The 24,068-nt window shown below is 41.6% G+C and overlaps 1 protein-coding gene across 6 annotated transcripts in view; it reads left to right on the top strand.

Moving 5' to 3' along the window:
* The window catches only part of DIP2C (disco interacting protein 2 homolog C), a 310,631-nt gene that overhangs the window by 163,280 nt on the left and 123,283 nt on the right, over positions 1–24,068 (top strand). For 3 of the 6 annotated variants that reach the window (XM_077192803.1, XM_054640496.2, XM_077192869.1), the window contains exons 2-4: positions 1,828–1,899; positions 4,470–4,637; positions 14,116–14,226. In XM_077192803.1, coding sequence (XP_077048918.1) covers positions 1,828–1,899; positions 4,470–4,637; positions 14,116–14,226 — 351 coding nt within the window. The remainder of the gene's footprint in view (positions 1–1,827; positions 1,900–4,469; positions 4,638–14,115; positions 14,227–24,068) is intronic. The other 3 variants (XM_077192933.1, XM_077193016.1, XM_077192765.1) reach the window with 2 other exon arrangements.

Genomic DNA, 24,068 nt, shown 5'->3' with positions numbered 1-24,068 from the left:
TACTCAGACTATGTCTGGAATGTGTGAGACTTTGGTGTTGATGAGCACAGGAAGTCAACAGTAATTTGTTTAGCAACAATTTGAAAGAAAAAAATTCTTCACATTTTATAATTTTCACATAAAAGCAAACACATTTGTCATTAAAACATTTTAATGAAGTGTTATCTATTGTTACTGTCTGGTTTGTGAGAAGCTGGTGATTACAACGGAGAGGAAGCTTGTTTCACTAGCTTGAACACATGCCAGAAGTGTTCAAAATGGGAAGAAATGTGCTTGAAAAGTCAGTGGGTTTGAACTTTAAAGGCTTAGGACCTCTTGCCAAGTCTGCCACTTCTTCCCTGCGTAAATACGGGAATGTTATCATTTGAAGTGCTCCAGTCTTGCTCTCCTCATTTAAAAACCCAGATATTTTAGCTGACTTCTTTTGTAGAGCAGTTTGAGATATGGTAGAGAAGACTGTAGGTGTTATTTTAAGGACTGTTTTTGAAGCAGGGGCGAGAGGTTGGCTCAGGACACGGTCAGAGACAGATTTGCAGAATTTTGCCTCCCTGTTGCTTACTGGAACCATTCCCAAGAAAAGGTGTTTCAGCAAGGCGTAGCAATTAAAGATGTTTTTATGTAGTTATTGATTTCAGACCAGCAGACATTGGTGCTAATTTAGCACCCATTTGCCAGAGTAGCTGGGATTGGAATGAGTGTGTTGTTGCCTTGGCAAACAGTGTCCTTAGGGAAGGGTTGAGCACACGGATGGAGCAGCACAAACAGCCTCACGTTGCCATGTCCAGCTGGACACTGCAGTCAAAGATCCTCTTCTTTTTTGTGGTTTCCACCCTCCTAAGCCCTCAACCTTTGCCAGTGCAGAAGTCCAATGTTGCCTGGGAGCTTTAACTGCATGATGAGTCTCACAATAACAGATAGGCCTATTGAAAGGGCAGGGAATATGGAGTAGCTTATATTGAACATAAGCATGTATGAATGTATTAAATTTGATATTTAGCTCCAGAGTCAGGACTGTATCTCTGCTTTGGTGCCAGACTTCTCCTGAAATGTAAGAAGACTAAAAGAATATGTTTTGTTCTATATGACTAATTATGCGTCATTTTTTGCTGGAAAACTTTTACAGAAAACTGTTTTTTAATCTTTATATTAAAAAAACATAGCTTACCTGGGGAAGCTTGAGGCACAGTGAAGTGTCACTTTAATTGAATTTAGGAAATACAGACATTTGCCTCCAAATATTTTTTTGATACTTAAGTGGAAATCCAGACAAAGAGTCTATACTGTACTATTTTCTAGTGAATCTGTTGTAGCTCTGTTTTGTTTTTGTTTTGTTCCTCAGTACTGCTCAGAAATTAGCTAAAACATTTTTATTGCAGAAATGATATAGCAGCAGTTTCAAGTCTTTTGTGCCTTACATGCTCGATTAGAAAAGTCCCATTAATGATAGAAAATGCTAATCACTGATGTGTTTTTCCAGCCACTACAAGCCCACACATTCTATATAATCCATTGTTTATTAACCTAATGAAGGTCATTGCAGCTTTTGAAAGCTTGTTTTGCAGCACATCAAAATGGTTTTAAAACTCCATGCTGCTGGACTTTGGTGCTGAAATAAGTCAGGGTTGGGTATTTTCTTGCCAGAATGGCTCTGGCCTAAATTGAGGGTTTTTTTGGGTAGAATGATCATTGTGTGCTTTTCATTTGTTCATTCTAATTGTCAGGACAGATGAACAGTACAATGGTGGCTAAGCTGATGGTGCTGCCATTAAGAAGCTATACACTGCCTTTATCCACATCTTATTGATTATCCTTTTCTTTTCTTGGCAGGTGACATCACACAGAAGGGATATGAAAAGAAGAGATCAAAATTAATTGGGGCCTACCTGCCACAGCCTCCCGGTATGTGTATCTGTGCTTGTGATATATGAAGATGTCAAGTGTACTGATAGTTGCCACTGTAGAAATCTGCATCTCTGAAGAAACAGATGTGGCAGAAACAAAGATATTGTTATGCAGAATAAGTTTATTCCATCCATTTTGTGTGTATTTTTATATATATGTCTGCTTTGATGTGTGTGTACATTTTTTACATACATTGGTGTGGGTTTGGCAGTCATGTCTGGAAAATTAATTCAGCCAAGGCTTGTTAGAGAGGCATTGCTTGTTGGAAGGAATGCAAGAATCCAAAGGAAAACATGATGTCCCAACTCATTAACATCTCAGCCATGTGAAGTTTTCTGAACAGAAGTATGCAAGAGTGGAAGAGAACCTTGGATCTTTGTAACTTGCTCCATTTCTGGGTTTCCTGCCCAAGTCTCACTTTTGAAGACACTAGAGACCATCAATATCCTTGGAGTTCAGCTTGTCCTAAGGCATGTGGGCAGCTGACACATACCTGGGTTTAGTATTAAGGGATAGGCTGCATGCACTTGCCCAAAAGGTGTAAATGTGCCTTCAAACTAAATTTAATAATGGATTGCTTAGTTGAATTTATTTCATATATGTGTATAAGAGCTTTCCAGGGTTGTTTTACTCTTGTGAGGCACTGGATCACAAAGTTCAATGTGTAGCTGTAGGTATTGGTGTAGACCTCTCTTCTCTCTTGGTCTCAGAGGAGTGTGCCTGTGCATTCCTGGTCTCACTGACCTTACAGAGGCTCCACTTAGGCTTGGCTGTTCTCTGAGCCTTGATTTTGTTGCAGGCCTCAGCACTGGTTTCTCCTTCTTATACAAAATCCTTCCTTTTTAGTGGAATTGATGGGGTTTTATTTAAACTGCTGATGTATGAAGGCACTGCCTTGTTCTCTCTTCATCAGGTTTGTATATCTATAGTCTAACTCCATAGCAGAATGCTGATTTTGTGCCTTTGGATTTCATTTGGTCTGCTCCACTGGTGGGAACTCCACAACAGAGATTAGTGTTACAGACACCTCTGTTTTCTGAAGTGATACAGTCTGGTTTGAGGGTGTCTGTGACATTCCCAAACCATTGGGAGCCATTAGAGAGGGAAGCAAATCAAATCAACAGAATTACAATACCAGAGGTGCAGTATGTTAAATTTCTGGGTATTTATTGGTCCAACCTGACTATCAGACATACATTAGTCTTCGCAGCTGGTTCTCATGAGACCTGCTTAGATTTGCTGGGTTATGGAGAGCCTCACAGCAATCCTCAATGCAGCAGCACAGTTGGGACCAGAATCTGTTTATTTTTTTTTTGTTGTTACTCTCCTTTCCTCACACAAGCAAACAGAGCTGTTTCTCCAGAAAGCTCACAGTCCTCTGGTCAAACTATATCCATGACTGAAACTGCTGGGGGTTCATATGCACGTAATGATGAAAGAGAGAACATGGAGAACCCTCACAGATTTACCTTTCAAGGTCTCTACTGTGATACTGAAGTTTGGCAGTGTAAGGAGAAGCAGAGGGATATCTGTAAGCCAGTCCTGTGGTGAGGTCCATTCAATAACTTGAAGAGGTCATGATTGAGAATGTAGCTGACTTAGAGCTGTTTTAAGGATGGGACAAGATGGAATGAACATTTTCTGCTCACCCAGTTGCTGGAAAATCCCTCACAAGGAATGTGAAATATGGATGTGAAGGTAATAGCATCAAGAAAAGCAAACTATTGCAATATTGTCCACTGTTTTCTTGTAAATATATTAAGGTCAATCAGTTAGCTGGTGGCTAAATGGATTATTTTATTACAGTGGAAGACACCACTTCTGCTGTATTAAAGTATTTTCCTCCATAAATGGATACTATTTGTGCTTGGGTCTTTTGCTGTCTTTGTACTTTTTGTTTGTTTTGTTGTGTTACCTTTTGGACAAAACCTGAAAAGGTTCAATTTGATATAATCCTTCTAAGACCTTATTCATCTGAGTGGCTTTAAATCCCTGCTCACTAGGAAGGGAGAGATGAATCCTTCCCAAGAAGAAGTAGGATGACAAAACAGATGCTGCATTTTGTAAGCCTCTGTCAATATCTCAACAATCACATACATCACCAATTAGCCTTTTTAAAAAAAAAATAAATCATAAGCTGTTTTGATGGGCAATGCAAGAATTTATAAGCTGTGACGGACTTGGATCTTGGTGGTATAAGGGAATAGAGGTTTTAGAGACATTTTAAACCAGTATGGAAACGGACATGAGTTTTGCTGGGATGGGAGGCATTGGGAAAGGGTAGGAATTTGCATTCTGTGACTGCATTCAACACACTAAAGGAAATCCAAAGGCGTTTCCCCTCTGCTGGGACACGCAGTCCTCCTGCTGCACCTTTGCTAACGCTCGTAGCGCCCATGTTGGCAGAGTGGAACATCGACCCGCGTTGGCTCCGTGGGCGTCCTGTGGTGTCTGTGCGTGCGTGTGCGTGTGTGCTCTTCTGCATGGGGGCAGCAGCTCCACTCGTTGCTGTAACAAATGTAAAAAAACTAAACGTGAATTAATTAGTTTTTTTCAACTTGTTACAGCAGCGAATGGAGCTGCCGCGGTTCGGTGTAGACTGCAACACAGTGAAGGAGCTGCCAGAAGAATGCTCCGCACTGCCAACATTGGTGTCTGTGACATCCGGGAAGCGGCCGCTAGAGAGAGAGCAGCCAGCACTGCAGGAAACCGGCCTCTCTTTTATTTTCGTTTTGGTGAGCACCATGAATGTATCTTTTCCAGTCCGTATCTGTATATAACTGTGCCTCAGCTGGAAGCCTCTGGTAGAGCCTACATCAGTAGGATGGACATGGGGCTGCCAGCTGCAAGGCAGGACAACCAAAGGATGACATCTGTAAGGCCGTTGCTGACTTTCTCTGCCTAAGAGTGAAGTGATGGGAAGGGAGAAGGAATAGCTCTTCTTAGTAACATTTGAACATATTAACACTCCTCTGGCTTCCATACCATGGATACTTTGGAGGAGATTGCACACAATAAGCTGGTGAAACACAGGAATGCATGTGTTTCTAATTCCCTTTTTGGCACTGCCTTTTTACAGTGCTCTAAACAGGCCCAAGCTCACCAGATTCTGAAGGAAGCTGTAAAAGTCTAAGCACCCTTAGTTCTATGCTGTTTTCAAGTAGAGATTTCTCCCTGACTTCCAGGAGCATCAGGCTGGTAGAGCAAGCTGAAGGAAGAACATTTCTCAGGGTTACATCTCTGCAAGGCAAGGCATGACTCCAGCCATACCTGTAGAACTGTGGCCTTCCCAGGTACCCATCCCTCTGGCAGGACCTGTGGCTGGTGGCAGGCATTCTGCTTTATCTCTCCATTTATAGCAAGGCTGCAGAGGATCCACAGCTCCTCAAAACCAGATTTTCTCTTGTCAACCATGTGGGCACATGGAGGCCATCACACTCTAACCTGTGTGCTTGTCCACATTTGCACAGGCTGTCCAGACATGTTGTAAGAGATGGCTGGAGGGAAGATAAGATTTACAGTTCTGTCAGAACAAGACATACCTGTAAAATGGTTATCTATTTCAGAAACCTTCTCTACTCCTTTTCAAACCAATTTACTATAATTCTATAGAGGAGGTCTATATTGGATTCTGACTGTGTTTGTATTTCTTCTCTTACACAGGGCTGCTCCAGGTCAGGTTCCCTCAGTCTGACATGGTTAACTTCCTCTGCCTGAGATTTTTGCAAAATGGAAAGGATTTAAAGTAAATTGCAATTTCAGGTTTAACAGTATTAGTGATATTAAACCATGTGATAAATGTAACCAGTAAAAGGGCTGTAGAATATATGAACAGACATACACATATCATCTTTTTCTCATGCTTATTGGGGTGCTGTCATTTTAGAAAGGGAGAGTTGTTATTTTTCAGGAGTGGGATTATTGAAAGGTAAAGCCAGGCAACCATGTGGCTGCTACTCCTCCAGGTGATGTAGGAGCTGGCTCTTAGGCTCCCTGTTTCTGACAGGACAATCCCAGGGAGTGTATTGTCACATGCTGAGCAGCAAACCTGCAGTGACACGCAGGGGATGTGCCAGATCCACTGCACATCTGCAGGCTGACTCTGCAGTGCATGCACAGCAGGTCTGACACATCCAGATGCTGCACAGACTGCACGTATGCAAAGGACATTTGTACAGTTCCAGCCAGGCTGTCGAACATCCAGAAATCCAGAACGGATGTGCTGCATTTGGCAGTGTTAATGGGAGAAGGGATGGGGGGAGCCTCCTTTTCATTCCCATTAAATCCCCACCTGCTTTAAGTCAGGGAGACAAAAGTACAGCTTTATTTCCTCAAGATGCTTTCTCAGGATGTGAGTTTGTAGCTGGAGATGTTCTGTGTGCAGAGCAATTTTTTCTTTTCTTAGTGCGCCCGTGTGTCAGACATCTAAAAATAATAGTGAATCCAGACCTTTATATCTGTACGTACATCCCAGTCCCTCTTGTGTGGTGACCTTTCTCTTACTGCCTCTGTAGAGGAGCCATGACAGCCAAGAGCTGAAGCAACCACTTAAACAGGGATTTATTTCAGAATAACTTTCTGAATTTTATCTTGCTTTGATAATTCAGTTCTGGGTAAGATAATGTGGACAACTGCCTGCACACTATAAAGAGAAACCCTCCCTATAAGAAAAAACCCTTAATTACCTGTATTCCCCATAAGCTGTGGTTTTACCCAATTCGCTTCCAGTGTTTTGCTAGGAAATTTGATTATTCATTCACAGACAATGTTGTTATCAATTAAGCATTGCTTCTAACAGCTCAGACATGGGTGGTTCATTCTCTCTTAATCAAGTGCTGTGTCTCCACTAGATTGCTTTCTGTAATTTTCTATCATTGGTACCACCAGTGTAGCTCCATTTGTAGTGCAACCATGTGGACCAGTCATCAGTGCTTTATTTATTATGGTTAATAAATCTGTGAGATATGGTGCTTAAAAGGCACCTGCTGCTCCTCTCACATGCCTAGAGACAGATCCCTGCACCTCCTGCTGTTGGAGCCCCAACAGCACCAGCCTGGGAACATTTCAAGCTATGCAGGGCAGAGAAGATAATACATTTGTGCAGAAGATACCTTTGCCTTACAAAAAAACCAATTTTCTATAGAATTACAGGAACCAATTTCCATAGCCTCTCCTATTAGCATGACACATATATTAATATCTGCTCTCTGTGCATATATTTGCATACTTTATATGTGTATGTGTGCATGCCTTTGCTTTCAGCTATTCCTGCTGCTAAGTCTTAAGGCAGTCCAAGTAAACTTGGTAATTACAATTTCATTTTTTCTTCCACACACATTATTTATATTGCAACATTATTTAGATTGAAAAGATTGCAAGGAAATATTTAAACAAAATTTGATTCTGAAAAAATACTCTCACGTATTCATTTTATTAATACTAACAAGTACTCCTATCACATCTGCCCTTCTAATTCTCAAAGATCTGACCAAAGGATAACCATGATGGGGCATTTCAAAGAGTGTAAGTGTGGTGAGAACATGGATCTCTTCGAAAGGCATGTGCATTGCACAGCATGGGGCACATCCCTGAAACACTGAGACAGATGTTTCACAGATGAGAAACTATAGCACACAGACAAATGCCTAGTAAGTCTTGGGCTTAAAAAAGAGTTTGGTTTTGAATTGGTGGATGCCTGCAGAGCTTAGTTTGGATAAAAAGGAAGGTATTGAAAGCCTCTGAGAAGTACCCCTTGAGGCCATCACTTAAATTTGATGCTTACTGTTTTGGTTTTGCCACTATGACTGAGAGTCCAGTTACCATTTTATAATTATTTGGGCTTTGATGGCATCTCTGGTTCCTATCCTGTACCAAGACCTCATAATATTAAACACAGAGCAGAAAATACCTTCCTTCCCTTTTAACTAATCGAGTACATGATGAAATCTGTTAGTAATGCAAGTAGTGGTTTCAGCACTTGGTGTGATGTTTTTTGGGTGGAGGATATTTTTAGTACACATTAGAGTTGGTATGTTTTTCAAAGAATTTGAAGATTTCTGAGGAAATATCTGTTGATGTTCCTGGAGGCCATCTGCAGAACATAAGAGCATAGGAAGAAACATGAAAGTGTTGGTCTAAAATCTGACAAATGGGTGAGGAAAGATGTCTCAGTCAGAGGTGAGCAATAGAGGTTAGAAAGGAGAAACACCACTGAGGGCCTTAAAGCTGAGCCAGTGTTAAGCAGAGGAGCTGGAGCCTGTGGAGGTGTTTGAAGAGCTGGGTGCCACTGTCAAATGAGAAACTGCTGGAATTTACAGTGCTGCCTGAATTTGTCTGCAGTGTGATTTGACTAGCCCATTGGTGAGGATGTTTGCTTTGTGAATAGGTAGTCTTCTTTTACATATTCTCCAAAAAGAATCTTCAAATGGGACACTGAAGCTGTGGAAAGGAAAATGGAAACCAAACATCACATGTGCTCTGGAGCTATAATGTGATGTCCACCATCACTGGGATAAAGGAGAGAAAAAAAGAAGCCTGTGATATCCATGCTGAGTTTGAATTGAAAGCTAAACCTTTCAAGGAAATGCTGGAAGGCAAAATTGAGATTGCAATACTGAAAGAAAATTTGGAGTATGTGGATTAAGTCAGACCAAGAGTAAGCTCACCTGTGAAGGAAAACTTTTAATTAAACAAATCTAAACAGAAATTACATTTTTCCAGATTTATCTAGCAGAACATGGCTCCACTTTCCTGGATGTCTTTGGTTAGAGTATTGCATTTTAAGTCTCCCTTGGCTTATGCAGTGAATTCATTACTTAGTTGTACATTTGATGGGAAGAGTGAAATGCTGCACTAAGTGAGGAGTTCCGTGGGGATGGTGTGACATTTAGCATATTTACAAAATATACTGTGTGTTCATACCTGGGTTTGCCTTTAAAGCTGAGCCATCAGCCATTGAATGGAAGCTCAGGAAGTACTGTGAAGGGAAGGTAAATACTGTTTCCTAAAACTGCACTGCAGGCACTGTGTGCCTTCCTTCCCACTGGCCCTGGAGTTGTTTGGTTTATCCTACAGCTCTCTCTCCTGGGGGCACACATTGTAAGTTAGTTTTAGAACAATAAATGTAGCCTCTGTCTAAGAATGCCTTCCATTTTTTGTCAGTTAGACATTTCAGCTTTTAAATATTTTTAGATTCAAAAATTTGGCACAGGCATAGGAGTAAGAGATACATCAAAGCAGGTTGTCAGCTGACAATAAGGTAATAATTGTCCTTTGTTGGAGAGGGCAGTGCAGCTATTGCCATGTTATCAGCACATAGTGTTGCAATTTAGCTACAAAAAGAAGTAATAAAGAAAGGAGGAACAAGGAGGTGAAGGGGGAAAAAAAATCAAAAAGAGGTGAAGCCTGCTTCCAGCTGACAGTTTTGTACCTTCCATGCACTTAAAAATAAAGCTATCCAGCTTGCAGTGGTATTGCTTAAATAGCTTTACTGAGGCTCTTGCATTTTTAGTTAAATTCAGTCAAGACAGGATCCAGCTTGCAGATTAGAATTTGTGGATTGATATATCTGCATTAAGTTGTCTGTCTATGAACCTTATATTTATGCTTCCATTCTTTTGTGAAGTGATATAGTTAATTCAGTTGCTGAAACCCAGAGAGCTTTTCAGTTTATTCCAAAGCAGAGACCTCCACTGACCACTTGCACAGCTCTCAAGGCTTCACTGGATTTACAGAGCTGCCTGAAAATGGGTGTCTGATACTGTTCAGGACTTCCTATGGTGCTGGAGACACCTGCACAGAGGGAGCACACATAAAACAGGACTTCAAGGGGACAGTGCCATTCTGGCCAAGCCAGATATCACAGTCCACAACATCTGCAAAGAAGTTTGACACCTGTGTTTAGAATCCTGAGTTCTGGTCTGGGTCTCTGCTTTTCATAATGGGAGCTTAGCTCAAGCACCCTCTTGTAGACATACAAAGATGTCTTAGGAGCTTTAGCTTGTGTTAGGAACATGTCTGTTTGCTCCAGTGCACCTGCTGATGCCTGTGTGTGTTGTGATGACCACAAAGCACTGATTTCTAAGCCTCTCATATAAAATAGCTGTGTTCCAGGCATATATATTTTCCTGAACTTCTTCATGGCTTGCAAAGAGTAAATCACAAGTGCTAATAATCATGCTTACCTGGTAAAGTCCTGCTTCAGCTGCAAGACTGGGGTAGGCCATGGTGTTATTAAGAATTATGCTGCTTTGACAGTGACTGTGTCTGTGCACAGGGCACTGGCATGACACTGGCCTTTCTCTTAGGAAAGCCATTCATTGCTTTGCCACCTCCTTCAATTCAGGAATTGATCCAAGTATGGATTCTCCAGCCATCACGTGGCCGATTCACAAACACGTCTGGGCAAAGCTGCACTTGAACAAGCATTAGCACTTAACTCACAGACCCTTGTGCTGGCTCTGGAAGCTATCAATTTTTCGGGTTTAGTTATGTTCAGAAGTGAAAAAAAAAATTCTTTTTACTGCAGTATACTGCTAGAGCCTTCGTGGAGGTGAACAATTTGGCTGTTAACACCACTTTGTTATTTGTGGCAACACTTCACTGATTTCATGATAATCATTATTCTGCATGGCTTTTACTCCCACCCATGGCTCAGGAGTGGCAGTGTGTAGGTCCTTGCTATTGTGTCCTTTTGCTATTGTGTCCTTTGTCTCACACCATTCCTGATGCCTTGGTAGCCAAGATGTGAGTCCAGACAATCCAGCTAATTCCTGCTCCAGCCCCTTCAGTAGGGAACTGTCATCCAGTTCCTTGCTGTCTCTCCAAAGTGGGGCAGTTCTTTCTGGTTTTTCACCCTAGAGGAACATAATACAGAGAGATGTCCCCACAGTTGGCCGATGCAGGATGCAGAGCTTCTTCTTGTATTTTAGCACACAATTAACTTCCTTATCTTAATTGGTGTTGTCAGTGGGCCAAGTTCACATGTCCTACTCCACCCTTGGGTAGAGATTTACTCGCTGTTTTTATATATATGGGTAAGTGGGAAGTAAAGCCATCAAATGATCCCCCAGATCTCATAAGACATTTTGATATTCTCATTTAGTTTTCTATTGCCTTAAATGACTGCTGGTGCAGGATGATGAGTTGGGGCTCCCTCCTTCCTATTTCCTGAAGAAACTTCATGTTGCCCATTGGGTCAGAACCGACTTACTTAAAAGAACAAACACATGTATACAAAGTAGAAGGAAATAAAACTTGCTAAAGTGTCTCAGTTTTAAGATTAGATGAGACACTTAATGTATCTGTAGCAAAAACACAACCTCCTTCCTGAGCTGGAGGAGGGAAGAGCCCTTGGCAGTGCTGGGGAGTACTGTGGGCAGCAGCACTGCCTGGCCAGTTGGGTGTCCTGTGTTTTCTGCCATGGCAGGGTCAGTCTTTGGTGTTATTGTATGTGCACTGTTTATTTTGCTCCTGAAAAAGGTGTTTGTGTACTGCCCAGAGCTGCAGAAAAGGGACTTTAAGGCTCTCACTGTCACTAAGCCAGGAGAAGGAAGCAACAGGCTTGAATGAATTTTGCCCAATGGCTTTCAGGTCTGCCTGGAAGATCTCCCTCCTACAGCAGTTGTGTACCTCTGAAACTGATGCTTTTCCTCACAATTTAATTTCCCCTAGATGTTTTTAAAGCCTATTGCATGTGGTTTTGTTGTTTGGAAGATGCAGTTAATCTCCTTTTCTTGGGTCATCATGATGTTGTATTGAAGTGGCAACATCTCAATTATCTTCATTTGTTTTTCTCCACGTGCCATTGCCCTACACAAGTCACTTGCTATGGGAAATGTGGCACTGCTTTTCCTTAGCAAAACCTCTGTTACACAGCCTCAGTGTTAGGTGTAGATTTTTTGGGTGTGTTTTTGTAGGATTTTTGTGAATATATGTGATTCCCAGAAGTTATTTCATTCCTCATGATGTAGATAAGGACTGTTGCTATAGGACACAAAATAAAACAACTGGAATTTCCAAGGTAAAAAGAAGAGCAGTTTAATTTCTGACTCCAACATTTATAGATTTTCAAAAGTGACCGTGGATTGGAGGATGACAGTGCCACCTCTCCAATGACACTGGACAAACCAGCAGTCCATCAAATTTCTCCTTCTCCAGAAAAGAGTGTAAAACAATAATTATTTAGAGAAAAGCGTGTGAGAAAGTTTGTTATAAGAATGTAAACATCAGAAGGCTTAGAAGAACTTAGAACAGGGTGATAGGACTAAGCTGAGTAATGGTGCTTAGCATTTCATACAGGCTGAAACATATTTTTTGGAAAAATTTCAGTCTAAATTGTTTTTATTATGAACTGTATATTGGTCATTTTCAGGTTTACCAAATAAAGGAGGAAAAATTCTGAATATAAAAGGGAGGAGAAAATATTTATTTTGATATATAAAAGGGAGTATAAAGTATTCCTTTTGATTATTTCAGTGATTTAGCAGTCAGGTTCACCTGACTGAAAGAATATTATGGGAAATGAGAGCAAGTGAAATTATGCAGTACTATAGTATGGAGACAGAAGAGTTAAATGAAGACATTTTATTTGATTTAAGAGAGTGAATTATTAATCGCAATCTGAGTAGAGGAAAATTTATGGATTCATTCTGTCTTTTAGGCGCCTATGAGATTTTACTCCAAGCATGTTTTTTAGCCAACCAGCCATTCCTCCACAGAATCAAGGCAGACTTGACATTGCTGATAATCCAGAGATTTAAGAGAAAAGCTGGATTTTGAGTGCAGTCTATTTTCACAGAGAAATAAGCATACAATGCCAACTTTTTTCAAAAGATGCTTTTTTAAAGAGTCCATTGCAACCCAACTGAGACTGATTGAAGTAATCACAGGATTTTCGGTTGGTCTGTAGTCTACATAGAAATTCTTGTTTCCACAAATGTAAACTCTGGTCCCTCTCCAATAAGCTGGCATTGAACTTTTTGGAAATAGTAGTGGAGAGTTTTTGCATTATGTTTTAATTGAAAAATATGAGCGTATTTCCAAGCATTGTTTTGTTGAATCCAGTTTCAAGTTATTTAGTCCTACATTTGAGCCCTAAGTGCAAGGGGCCAGTTTTACTTTTGTTCTTACAGTTACACGTGGTGTGTAACTACTTCTTAAAGGCAAAAAATTGTAGGAAAGAATCAATTTAATTTTGTCAGGTCTTCCTGCTCTTTACCCCTGTGCATCACACACCCAAGACTCTGTGCTTTGTTAGCTCAAAGCTGAATGCATCAGCTGGCCTTGTCTGCTCAGTTCTTCTCTGGAAGAGAGCAGGGAACCACTTCATGCCACTATTATCACAGATACAGGTTTGCTTTCTTTTCCTGTTGTTTGTTTGAACTTTCCTGCTTAAATCATTGCCTTCACTCTTCTCTGGAAGTTGTCAAAGAACATCAATTTCAGAAGTGTTGATATATCATGCTGCTGTTATATTACTACTGTAGTTTAATAGTAGTTTAAGAAGCTTTCAAGAAAATAATTGAAAAAAAAAAAAGCAAATTCACTATGGGAAAGGGATTAATAAAAGGTTTAAATCTTAAAATACCGGGTGTTTAGGCTCAGCATATTCAAATGCTGCAGGTTTACAAGGCTATTTTTGTTGTTTTGCTTGGACAGGTTACTATTTTCTGCCTGCTTTGGTGCAATTATAGTTTACTTTCTGACCATTGATAGGTAATAATGACTATAGGTATTATTATAGTTTCCTTCCCATAGGAACTAGTTTCCATAGGTTAGAATTGTGTTGTCACCAGCTGACACCATCCAACCAGATGAGGTTTTAGATGATACACACTGTTTTCCTAACAACTATTTTGCAGGAAGGTTTCAATATCCATTGCAATGGTGTCTTTATTAGCTCATTAAAATATTTCCTAAATAGTACTTTCTGAAAAGTCATCTGTTTGTGAGATAAAAAATGCCAAGCTTACTGTCTGTTTGCTCTTTCTATGTTGTCCATGACCCTGGAAAAAAGTTTTTTTAGAGAGAACCAGGAAAATAACCACATCAGAAAAGCTGACCAGAGGCAAGTAGTGTGCCACCAATTGACACGACGTGCTTTAGGCACTGAATGTTCATTTCCTACTCCTAGTGTATGCTGAACTCCTCCTCACTGTAAATCTTCCAAAATTCAATCAGAATGAGCTGTTTGGTTTTCTTTCATTGATGCAGGGGTGGACCAGGCCTTACCACAAGAACGTCGGACTCCTGTCACTCCGTCCTCTTCCTCCCGGTATCACCGCCGCAGGTCCTCAGGGTCACGGGATGAGCGCTACAGATCGGGTGAGTGCCACTGCACACCCCAGAACTGGAATGAAAATTTCAAATGTCTTGTTCTGTTCCTTGCTTTTTTAAAAAGAAGTTTGTTGTGAACTCGTGTAGTTCACAGTGGGGAACGTTCATTGTGCGAATAGAGAGGCGCTGTCCAAGCTCACAGGGGTGGAGTTACAAAGCCAAGATTCTGGAACTGGATCTGGCAGTGAGTGTGAAGGGCTGCAAAAAAGCCTCCTACAGGCACATCAGTAAAAAAGGGAAGAGTAGGGAAAACATGGTCCCACTGCTGAGTGGGGCAGGAGATCAGGTGACAAAAGGGCATGGAAAAAACCAAGATAATTAATGTATCCTTTGCCTTGGTCTGTGCTGTTGATATTTGAGTTCTGGAAACCAAGGCATCTGAGACCCACGGGAAAGTCTTGAGCAATGACAACCTACCCTCTGTGAAGGAGAATCAGGATGGGGGATATTTGAACAAACTGAATGAATAGAGGTCTGTGGGACATGTTGGGGATGCATCACTGACCAATGTGAGTCCACTTGCAATGCCCCAAAAAGTTGTGTCAGTCAGGGGAGGTTTCTGCCGACTGAGAGAAAGCAAGTTCATTGCTGTCTTCAGGAACAGCAAGAAATAAGGTCTGGGAAACTACAGGCCAGCTAGACTCTTCTCAGTCTCTTGAGCAGGTGGTAGAGCAAATAATGCTGGAAGCTCTTTGTAATCATATGAAGGACAAGATGGTGATTGGGAGTAGACAGCATGGATTTACAAAGTTCTCTTAGTAGCTTGGTCAATTCATGCTTGATCAGCCTAATGACCTTCTACAATGAGATGACTTCCCTGGAGGTTGAAGGAAGAGCAGTGGAAGTTGGATGCCTTGAGTTTAGTGAGGCTTTTGACAGTGTCTGTCATAACATCCTCCTTGACAAACTGGTGAAATGTGGATTAGATAAGTGGACAGCGAGATGGTCTGAAAATTGGCTGAAATTGAGTTCAGTGACACAAAGTCCAGCTGGACCCCAGTCTCTGATGGGTACTGTAGGGAGTGAGTACCCCTGGGCTCCTGTACCCCTTAATAACTTCATTAGTGACTTTGCAGGTGAGACACTGCCCTCTTCACCCACTGGCAGATGATACCAAATTGGAAGGAGCAGTTGATGTAGCACATGTGTAATGCCATTCAGAGGGATCTGGGCAGCTCTGAAACTCTTAACCTTTGAAGGTGTAAACTGCATGTACTACACCTTACCTCAATGGAGGTTAGGTGTGCTCAGCTTTTTGAACTGCTTCAGGGGCTGCTGCAGTATGAGCATCCTTCTTAGACAGCAGGCTGAGGCCACAGACTGGTTCATCTGGTGCTGCCCCTCTTGCAGCTGCAGAATTAGGGAGCCATAGAGAGCACCCACCAACCTTTGTGGCAGAGAGACCCTGGTGAGCTGAGAGTCAGAAGCCAGGACTTGATGGTTATGGAGGGTCTTGAGGAGTAAATTTGACTGTGGAGGCTCTGGATTTTGTTTGAGAGATGCCTCTTGCTGGATGCAGACTCATTCAAATATGAAAAAATTGATTTAAGCCTAAGAAAAAAGCTTTTTTTTCTCCACTGGCACAGGTTGCCAAGAGAAATTGTGGTGTCTCCGTTCCTGGAGCTATTAAAAACCCTACTGGATGTGGCCCCAAGCAGTGTGCTGTAGATGACCCTGCCCAGAGCAGGGAGTTGGACTGGATGGTCTCCAGAGGTTCCTGCTGACCTGCTCCAGTCTGTGGTTCTGTGGCACAGCTGAATTTCACTGTACTGATTCTAGTTTGGTAATACTATAAGAAAAATATTTAATTTGCAGTATAGCAAGTTGGGAACATCATTATGCCCTAAATAGAAGCACTGATTAAAGGAAGATAAAATTAATTTCAGAGCTGAACAGAAGGGTAATAACTCATTTCCAAGTGAATGGGATCCGACTTTCTCCGTGATACTGCTCCAGATATAACACAAAGTGAAGGAAGTGATTGGTTTAAAACTGGTTTATAATGGCTTCTCACAACAAGAAAGACATTGAGGGGTTGGAGCATGTCCAGAGAAGGGCAGTGAAACTGGCAAAGGGTCTGGAGCACGAGTCTTATGAGGAGCAGCTGAGGGAGCTGGGGGTGTTTACCCTGAAGAAAAGGGGGCTCTGGGGAGACCTTATCACTCTCTACAACTCCCTGGAAGGAAACTGGAGAAAGGTGGGGTTCAGCCTCTCCTCACAAGTAACAAGAGACAGAACAAGAGGAAATGGCCTCAAGTTGTGCCAGGGAAGGTACCAAAAGAGTTGTCAACCATTGGAACAGGCATTCCCAGGGTGGAATGACCATCCCTGAAAGTGTTCAAAAGGCACGTGCATGTGGCACTTGGGGATGTGGTTGAGTAGTGGACATGGTGGTGCTGGGTTGATGGTTGGTCTGGATAATGTTGTCTTTTCCAACCTTAACAATTTTGTGACTCCATAAAGGAAAAGTGAGCTCTGAAACTTCTTTACTCCTACCTTTGAAGGTGTAATTAGGAAGAATTGGGGAGCCATAGACAGCAGCACCCACCAACCTTTGTGGCAGAGAGACCCTGGTGAGCTGAGAATCAGATGCCAGCGTCTGTGGAGGGTCTCAAGGAGAGTAACTTTGACTGTGGAGGCTCTGGATTGTGTTTGAGAGATGCCTCTTGCTGGATGCAGGCAGACTCATTGTGCTGACACAACCAGAAAATTGTGGAGAACTCCTTATTAAACCTTTTGTAACATATCTCTGATTCATTCCATTAGTCAAAGAGCTTGCCAGTCCCATTTAAAGGAAAATTAAATGATAAATGTGGCAGAGAAAGTTCATGTGTGTCCAGACCATTCTGATAAATTTTTAAAACTCTTTCCTCCCCTCAGAAACCCTGGGTTCATACTGTAGATGTTGCCAATTTTTTGTTGAATAATGGTTGTGGTATCTGCATAATAATTCCTTGATATATAAGCTCCTAGAAGCTTCTCCAACATTACACTATAAATGGTCTGATTTCTACCCAGTTTTTAAATAGGTAAAAAAATGCTATTCCTGAACTTGTCTAATTTGTGGGCGTTCAACACATGGTCCTCAAATCTCCAAGCTGTGACTCTCCAGAGCAGTTCTGTTAAAAACAAGAGCATTTGACTGTGAGTTGAAAGTCTGCTTGAGCTGTGTTTGTCATTTGTACATGAAGATGTTGAGTTGGTTTGGGAGACATGAGTCAGTTTGGGGATGGGCAAAGGGAGACATCCTGCATATCTTCATTTTGTGCTTCTTCTGAGACCCCAAGAGTGTTCAGTTGGTGTTGCTGCCTCTTGCTTTCAGTTGCTGCCTTAAAAGGAAGGCATTTGTTCAGTGAAATGGTACATGATATTAGTGCAGGAGTGTCACTTTAGGAGAGTCAGGACTATACTATAAATTCAGATCTTGCTGCTCTGAAAATGTCCTCAGTGTTAAAACTGAGAAGCTTGACAGTATTTTGGGACTTCTGGCAAGGCTTTGAATTCCTAGCTTGGTTGCTGTATAGCATGACTCCTCAGCAAGGCAACGAGCTCTCCAGCAAACTGGTTTGAACAACTCCTGCATCTTCACTCACTCAAAAGAAACCCAAATGTAGCAAATTTCAGTGAAAGTAAATGTAGGTATACATTTCAATTTTTAAAAGTATCAGATCATCTTCAAATTTACTTCCAGAGGAGCTTTGCTAAGATACAGTGCAATGTTTGACCCTGGATAAAAAAACCAACAAACAATCCTGAACTATATCCTCCCCTTCTACGTACTGTCCCTGTGAGATCAGAAGTCTGTTTCTTTCATGCTCTCTTAATTACTCAATTATTACTGTAGGTTGCAGACTTGCAAGTCAGATTTCATTCTGGTTATCATGTTTTCAGATTCAGATTTGCTTCAGGTAGAAGTCTTTGTTTGGCTTGTTGTTTTGCTGTGCTTAATACTTCAGCATCTCTGCTCTGATCACATTGTGATTGTTAGATGCTAGCTGTTACCCAGATTGAGTGTTTGTTATCATATTTGGCACATCTACTTGGAAAAAGCCCAAAACAAAATGAATACACACTCTTTAACCAATAAGGAATTCCCATCTAGGAAAATATTTCCCTTCCTTAGTGTTTTTGCACAGTTTATTTCAATTAACATCTGCAAATAAATTTCCCATTCCAACTCTGATCAAAGTCCTTCTCTGTCTCTTCTTGGTAAGGTTTTCCTAATTGGAAGTCTAAGATTCTGAAAGTCATCCAGTTCTCCTTCCATGCCTTTGCTTTTTATGTGGATTTAGATGTCAGCAAAGATTGTTAATGAACTCTCTTTGGAGACTCAAAATCATTGCTGCCACTAATATCACCTTCAACTTATTCTCTTGTATTATGCAAAATGTCAAAATGTGACATTTTTAATCCCTACCTGTTTTCTTACTTCAATCTTTGTTAATATTATTATTTCATTAATGTTGTAACCAAATTTTTCAGCACTATAATTTCAAAAACCAGCTTTCTATGATTTTATATTCTAAATAAAATTGAGACTTGAGTTTGTGGACACTATTTTTTTCCTTAAATGTTCCTGGGATATTTTTTGTTTCAAGATAATTGGATTTGAGAATTCAGCCTGCACTGGAAATTTAGTCTAATTCTTTAAAACCAAAAAGGTTTAAAATTTCCTGGCTGCTTCTTTTTATACAGGAAGGGAGCCTGAAACCACAATGTTTCAAAATGTCAGCTTTGATCATTTTTCAGATGTCTAAAGAAATAGAAAATGCTATAAAGTGTAGTAACTGAATTAGTGCAGGGTGAAGGGATATTATTTATTTTATACAAATGTGGCAAATAGTTTAGCTGATATTAATCCAAAAGCATTCCTTGATTTGTTTACTACTGATTTAAAAAAATATCTCAGTATTTCCACATTTGGAAACAGTATTTGGAAAGGTTTGCCAAGTGTAGATCATGGCAATGTTTTTCTCTTCGCAACTGCCATTCCTTGTGCTATAACATTATCTGGGGGCTCAGGATGACACTGAAGCCAAATGGTGCTGAAGGCTGGATCAGGAACTTTTGCCAAGAGGCTTTTCTGGCGCAGTGGATGTTCAGGCAGGAAAGCTCAGGCGCAGGAATGCTGGCTTGCCCAGCACTCTGCATGTGGAATAGATGTCAGCCCTGGGCTCGCTCTGCTATGGGACTGCAGAGTCAGGCTCAGACTGGAGCATGAGTGAATGATGGACATGGAGATGTAGCTGCAGTTGGCCATACAGCTTTTGTTTCCTTGGTGCCATTTAGGAGCTTGGTTTCTTGGGTACTTTTGGAAGCTGCAGATCCATGGATTTGGAATAGTGTGTTGAGATAAGGAGATGGAAGTTATGTGGTGGACTATGCAAGGGGTTAGCCTGAACAGCCCAGCTTTCACACTGCTGCTGTGCTGTCTGAATGAGCTAACTCAGCTGAAGACTGACATTTTCAGAGGCTCTTGTCCCTCCACGCTGTCACTGGGTCCCTGTTTGCTCCCTGCTGGCAGTGGCTGCATTCTGCTCTTGCTAACACTGAAAACCCTCACAGGAGAACGTGAAGTTTCTGCCACCATTATTTAAAGTGCCATCATGTCAGCTGCCTTGCTTTTGGAAGAATGGTCTTTTTGGTGCTTAAAACCCCCTCTGCAGTGTAGCCCTGTGGTGGCCATCCTGCCTGAGCTTGGCCCTTGCCTGTGGCTGCTGTGGTGGTGGCTGGAGCTGAGCTGGGCTCTGCTGCCACGTAAAGGCTGCAGTGCAGTACAGCAGCAGCTGCTGGGGCCCCGCCAGTGACAGAGCCCTGGGCAGCTGGGCAGCTCCTTGGCATCAGAAATTGTGCTCTTGGTCACCATAAATGTCCCCCAGTTCTTTGTGTCCCAGCTGGTCATGGTCTGTGGGGTTCAGAGAGCAGCTCTCCCTCAGAGACCTTCAGCAGCTTTCTGGAGAGCAGGTGTGTTATCCTCCCTCAGCTGGGATCAACACACAAAGGAGCTGAAACACCAGGTCCTTTCCAACTTCCATTTTCCCAAAAGGACACCCTGTGGCCTTTAGATGAGGCCAAAGCAAGAAGCTTGAGTTCTCTATCCCAATGCTGAAAACCAGAGCACCTTCTCGTGTGCCAGGACCTGGCTTTTACTGTTTCCACGCTTGTCAATAATAAAAACCCACCTAAAACCAGAATGGATAACATAAAAAATGTGCACCAATAAAATCTAAAAACTAACAAAAGAGCAACACTAATTTCTAGGGAATGTGGTGTAATATATTCAAAGGCACGTGGATGTGTTAGGCATGAGGTGTCTCTATGGTTTCTACTGTACCAGAATTCTCCTCTGATGAGATAAGAATGGGACAAATGGGTTGGACCATGGTTATCAATTGTGTTTCTCATGAACTTTGTAATAGCTCTTGAAGATGACCAGAGCACTGCCAGTGTAATCCTTAAGAGAAGTGAGACCGGTGAGCTCTAAAAATGGAGTTTACCAGATGTCAGGAATGATACGGGAAGTAGCAGCATGAGTGGAATTGTGCTGCCTTGTGTCTGGAGGTTCATGGTGTCCTAGAAGTAAGACCAGCAAGAGAGAGCACCTGCACTCCATGGACTCAGTGAACAGGTTTTAAAGGCACAGCAGCAGGTGAGCACAGAGCTGGGGGCTGAGAAATGGACTGTTTTGAGAAATGCCATTTGTGGAATCAGCATCTCTCAGTGGTAGCATGGAGGAAGAGTAGGGGCTGTAGGGTGGCTGTGGTACTTGCACTCCCAGCTGGGAGAGTACCTCCCTTGTGGCACTTCTGGTGGCTTTTTCCCCCATAATTGAGGTGGTGGAGGCGAGAAAGAAAAAATTGGTCTGGCACACCATCCTTGGAGAGGTGTCAGCCCCTGTCCCAGGGATCCCATCACTGCAGGGAGCAGCCCATTTTCCAAGTGCACTCAGTGCTCCTTTTAAAAGACATCTTAACATAGGAGATACTTGGAGATACTGCAAATGCACCCTAACTACACCTCTCACAGCTCAAATTCCTGAGCCACCTTTCCCACACTGGTCTTCAGAGGGGAAAAGACAGCACAATTTATCTGAGCATGAAATTGTTAAACTTCGGAACAAATCATCCCAGGCCAGGTTTGAGGCTCATTTGAAATGTGATAATTAGGAATGAAAGAACATTCCCTGTAGACCCAAGTTCTGGAGATGCTGGCACCAGTCCTTTCTTAGCTGAGCTGCTCTGCTCTAGGAGCTTCAGTACCTGCCTCACCATGATTTGTTCTCATTTACCATGAGGTAGGTGTGTGCATGAACCCTAACAAAGGCTGGTCACATTTTGTGTCTTTACAGCTTACCTCATGGTGATTTGAAAATATACAGGTAACTTATATTTTGTGGTTTTGAAAGGATGTTCAAGATCTTGTTCTGCAATCCTGCCAGAACTGACAAAAAATAATTGCATTATGACGTTATGAGAGCTGTGCATGCTAAAGGATGGAATGGGAAGATTTGAGGAATATTTTTATTGAACCCTCATCATTTAGCATTTCTCCAAAGAATAAGGGGAAAGGAAAATGTGTTTAATGTGCTATCTATTAGAATGGGACTGCATATAAATGTTCATGTGACTGATCATAAAACAAATGATATTTTAACCCTAAATTTGAGTGAGGGTTACTTGTAGAAGTTAATTTGAAATCATTAACCTAGCTGTAAACAGACTTATTCAAAAATTAATTAAACTCCTATCTGATTTAGCTTGCTTACAAATTTCAAGCTACAACTCAATCAGGACAAAAAAAAGAAGTTGAAGAAAAATGCTGGCAAATATGTAATTTATATGACCACATCCTTGCTTTTGACCCAGCAGAAAAAGTTTGTGAGGATAAGTATAGAGCTCTTGAGAAAAATTATTTGAGGATCTCTGGAGAGAAACAAATATAAAGTTAGTTTAGTTCAGATTGCATAGTAAGGGGGTCTGAGATGAGATCACTGTGTGAAGCTGACTTCCAGAGTGCATTACAAATGGGACAATAAATAAATGGAGGGATGGAAATTATTAGTGGGAGACCTGCATGTTGGGGTTTTATTTCACTTATGAGTAGAGCCAATACAATTTTAAAACTCAGAGTTTTGAGAAAAACATTTTAAAATTAACTTTATTATTCTACCTGAAGAATCCAAATTAAAGCAAAAACTATGCAGAACCAGCTGTGGAGTCAGAGAGTTCAGTGTGTTGTTTTGGTGGCCTCTGTTTCCAGCATGTGAGCTCTGTGCTTCCCATCCTGCCCATCCAGCTTTCCCAGCCATGTGTTCAGCTCCTCTCTCCCTTCCACCCAGAATTATGGATTACTGCTGTGCCAGCCAAAGTGGGAGATGACAGCCATGCTCCTCTTCCTCAGAGTTTAGCTTTCTGACCATGTGAGGACATACCAAGCATCTGGTTTGTGCATGTGTGCAGCAGGTGGGGGTGGAGGATGCTCAGGAGGTGCTCAGCATTGGCTGAAGGATGGCACAGCCCTTCAGGGAGTGCAAGGAGCAGCTTCCAGCACCAGGGGGGCTTGTTGGCTGCAGCATCCTGAAAAGCCAAGCCTTTTGCAGTGGCACATTCATGGGAATGCACATCTTTTCTAAAGCACTGACCTTTAACTGCCAAAACATGGAACAGATCAACAAAACTGAGGCCCAAATTTATGAAAAGACAGCAGAAGTTTCCCTTGCATCTCCATGTATCCCAGTTCCCAGTGAAGCCAGAGGCCTAATATATATAGCTTAAATATCCCAAAGGCTGAAACTTGCACACATAAGTTGTTTTTTGAAAGGTAAGCAACAGTTTATTTCTGTTAGTAACCTCCACAGCCCTCCTATAAATGAGAATTATCTTAGAGCAGCTGTTCTTGCATTCAGTCATGTGTTGGCTGTTGTGAATGCCATATTTCAGAATTAATAGCACACCTGCTTCCAGATGGAGAGAAATTAGGTGTCACACAGTTTGGGCCATGTGCTTTCCTGTCTTAATACTCAGAGAGATTGTGAAAGTATTCTGAGACTGCTTCATTATAGCATCACCCCCAGCAAAGATCTGTTTTTATATGGACTCACTTCTGCATTCCCAGGGGTGAGATGATTTCCAAGGGACTGATCTGTGTTGGATGAACACAGCAGAATTTTTATGAAATCACTTGCCCTGGTTCTGCCTGAAAATAACTGAGTGATGTCAGCCAGGACAATGAAAAGACAAAACCCAACTGTAATCTGTTCTGATGATACCACATTTACCATGTTTCACCCTATTTAGCATGTCCTGATTGCATTTCCAATAAATGTAGCTACCAAGTTATCTCTATTCAGAGTATTTACAGGCTGCTTATTAGGAAATGAATTCTTAGTGTTTCCTTTGTCTCCATGGTAGCTCTGACAAAGGTCTGATTAAACTCAGAAGCAACTTTCATGCTTTCAACTACTGGTTTCCTGTAAGACAGCAATTACCAACCTTCTCTCTGTATAATTACTTAGCATACAATTGCTATACTTACCATTGTCTTATGCAGAATTTTCAGCCAAAATTCACCTTTGATAATGCTGTTTTCCTATAGTATCAGCTGTTTCCCTGTAATAACTAGAAATTGTTTTGATTATTCTGTTGCACTCTGTGTTGATGCAGCAGAAAATGGCCTTGCTCCCATTGGCTCCTCTGTCTGTTCCTCCAGCTGTTTTCCTTGATGCCATCCCAGATGCTTGCTTCCCTATGACAGAGATTTATTTGTGGTTTTACTTATTTGTTAAATGTTAAATGTCTGACTTCAGGGCTGATCCTCTACTGCAATATAAA

This window comes from Agelaius phoeniceus, chromosome 1 (genome assembly GCF_051311805.1).
Source record: "Agelaius phoeniceus isolate bAgePho1 chromosome 1, bAgePho1.hap1, whole genome shotgun sequence".
Lineage (NCBI taxonomy): Eukaryota > Metazoa > Chordata > Aves > Passeriformes > Icteridae > Agelaius > Agelaius phoeniceus.
The sequence above is the reverse complement of the archived record's forward strand: the minus strand, read 5'-3'. Positions and strand labels throughout refer to the sequence as shown.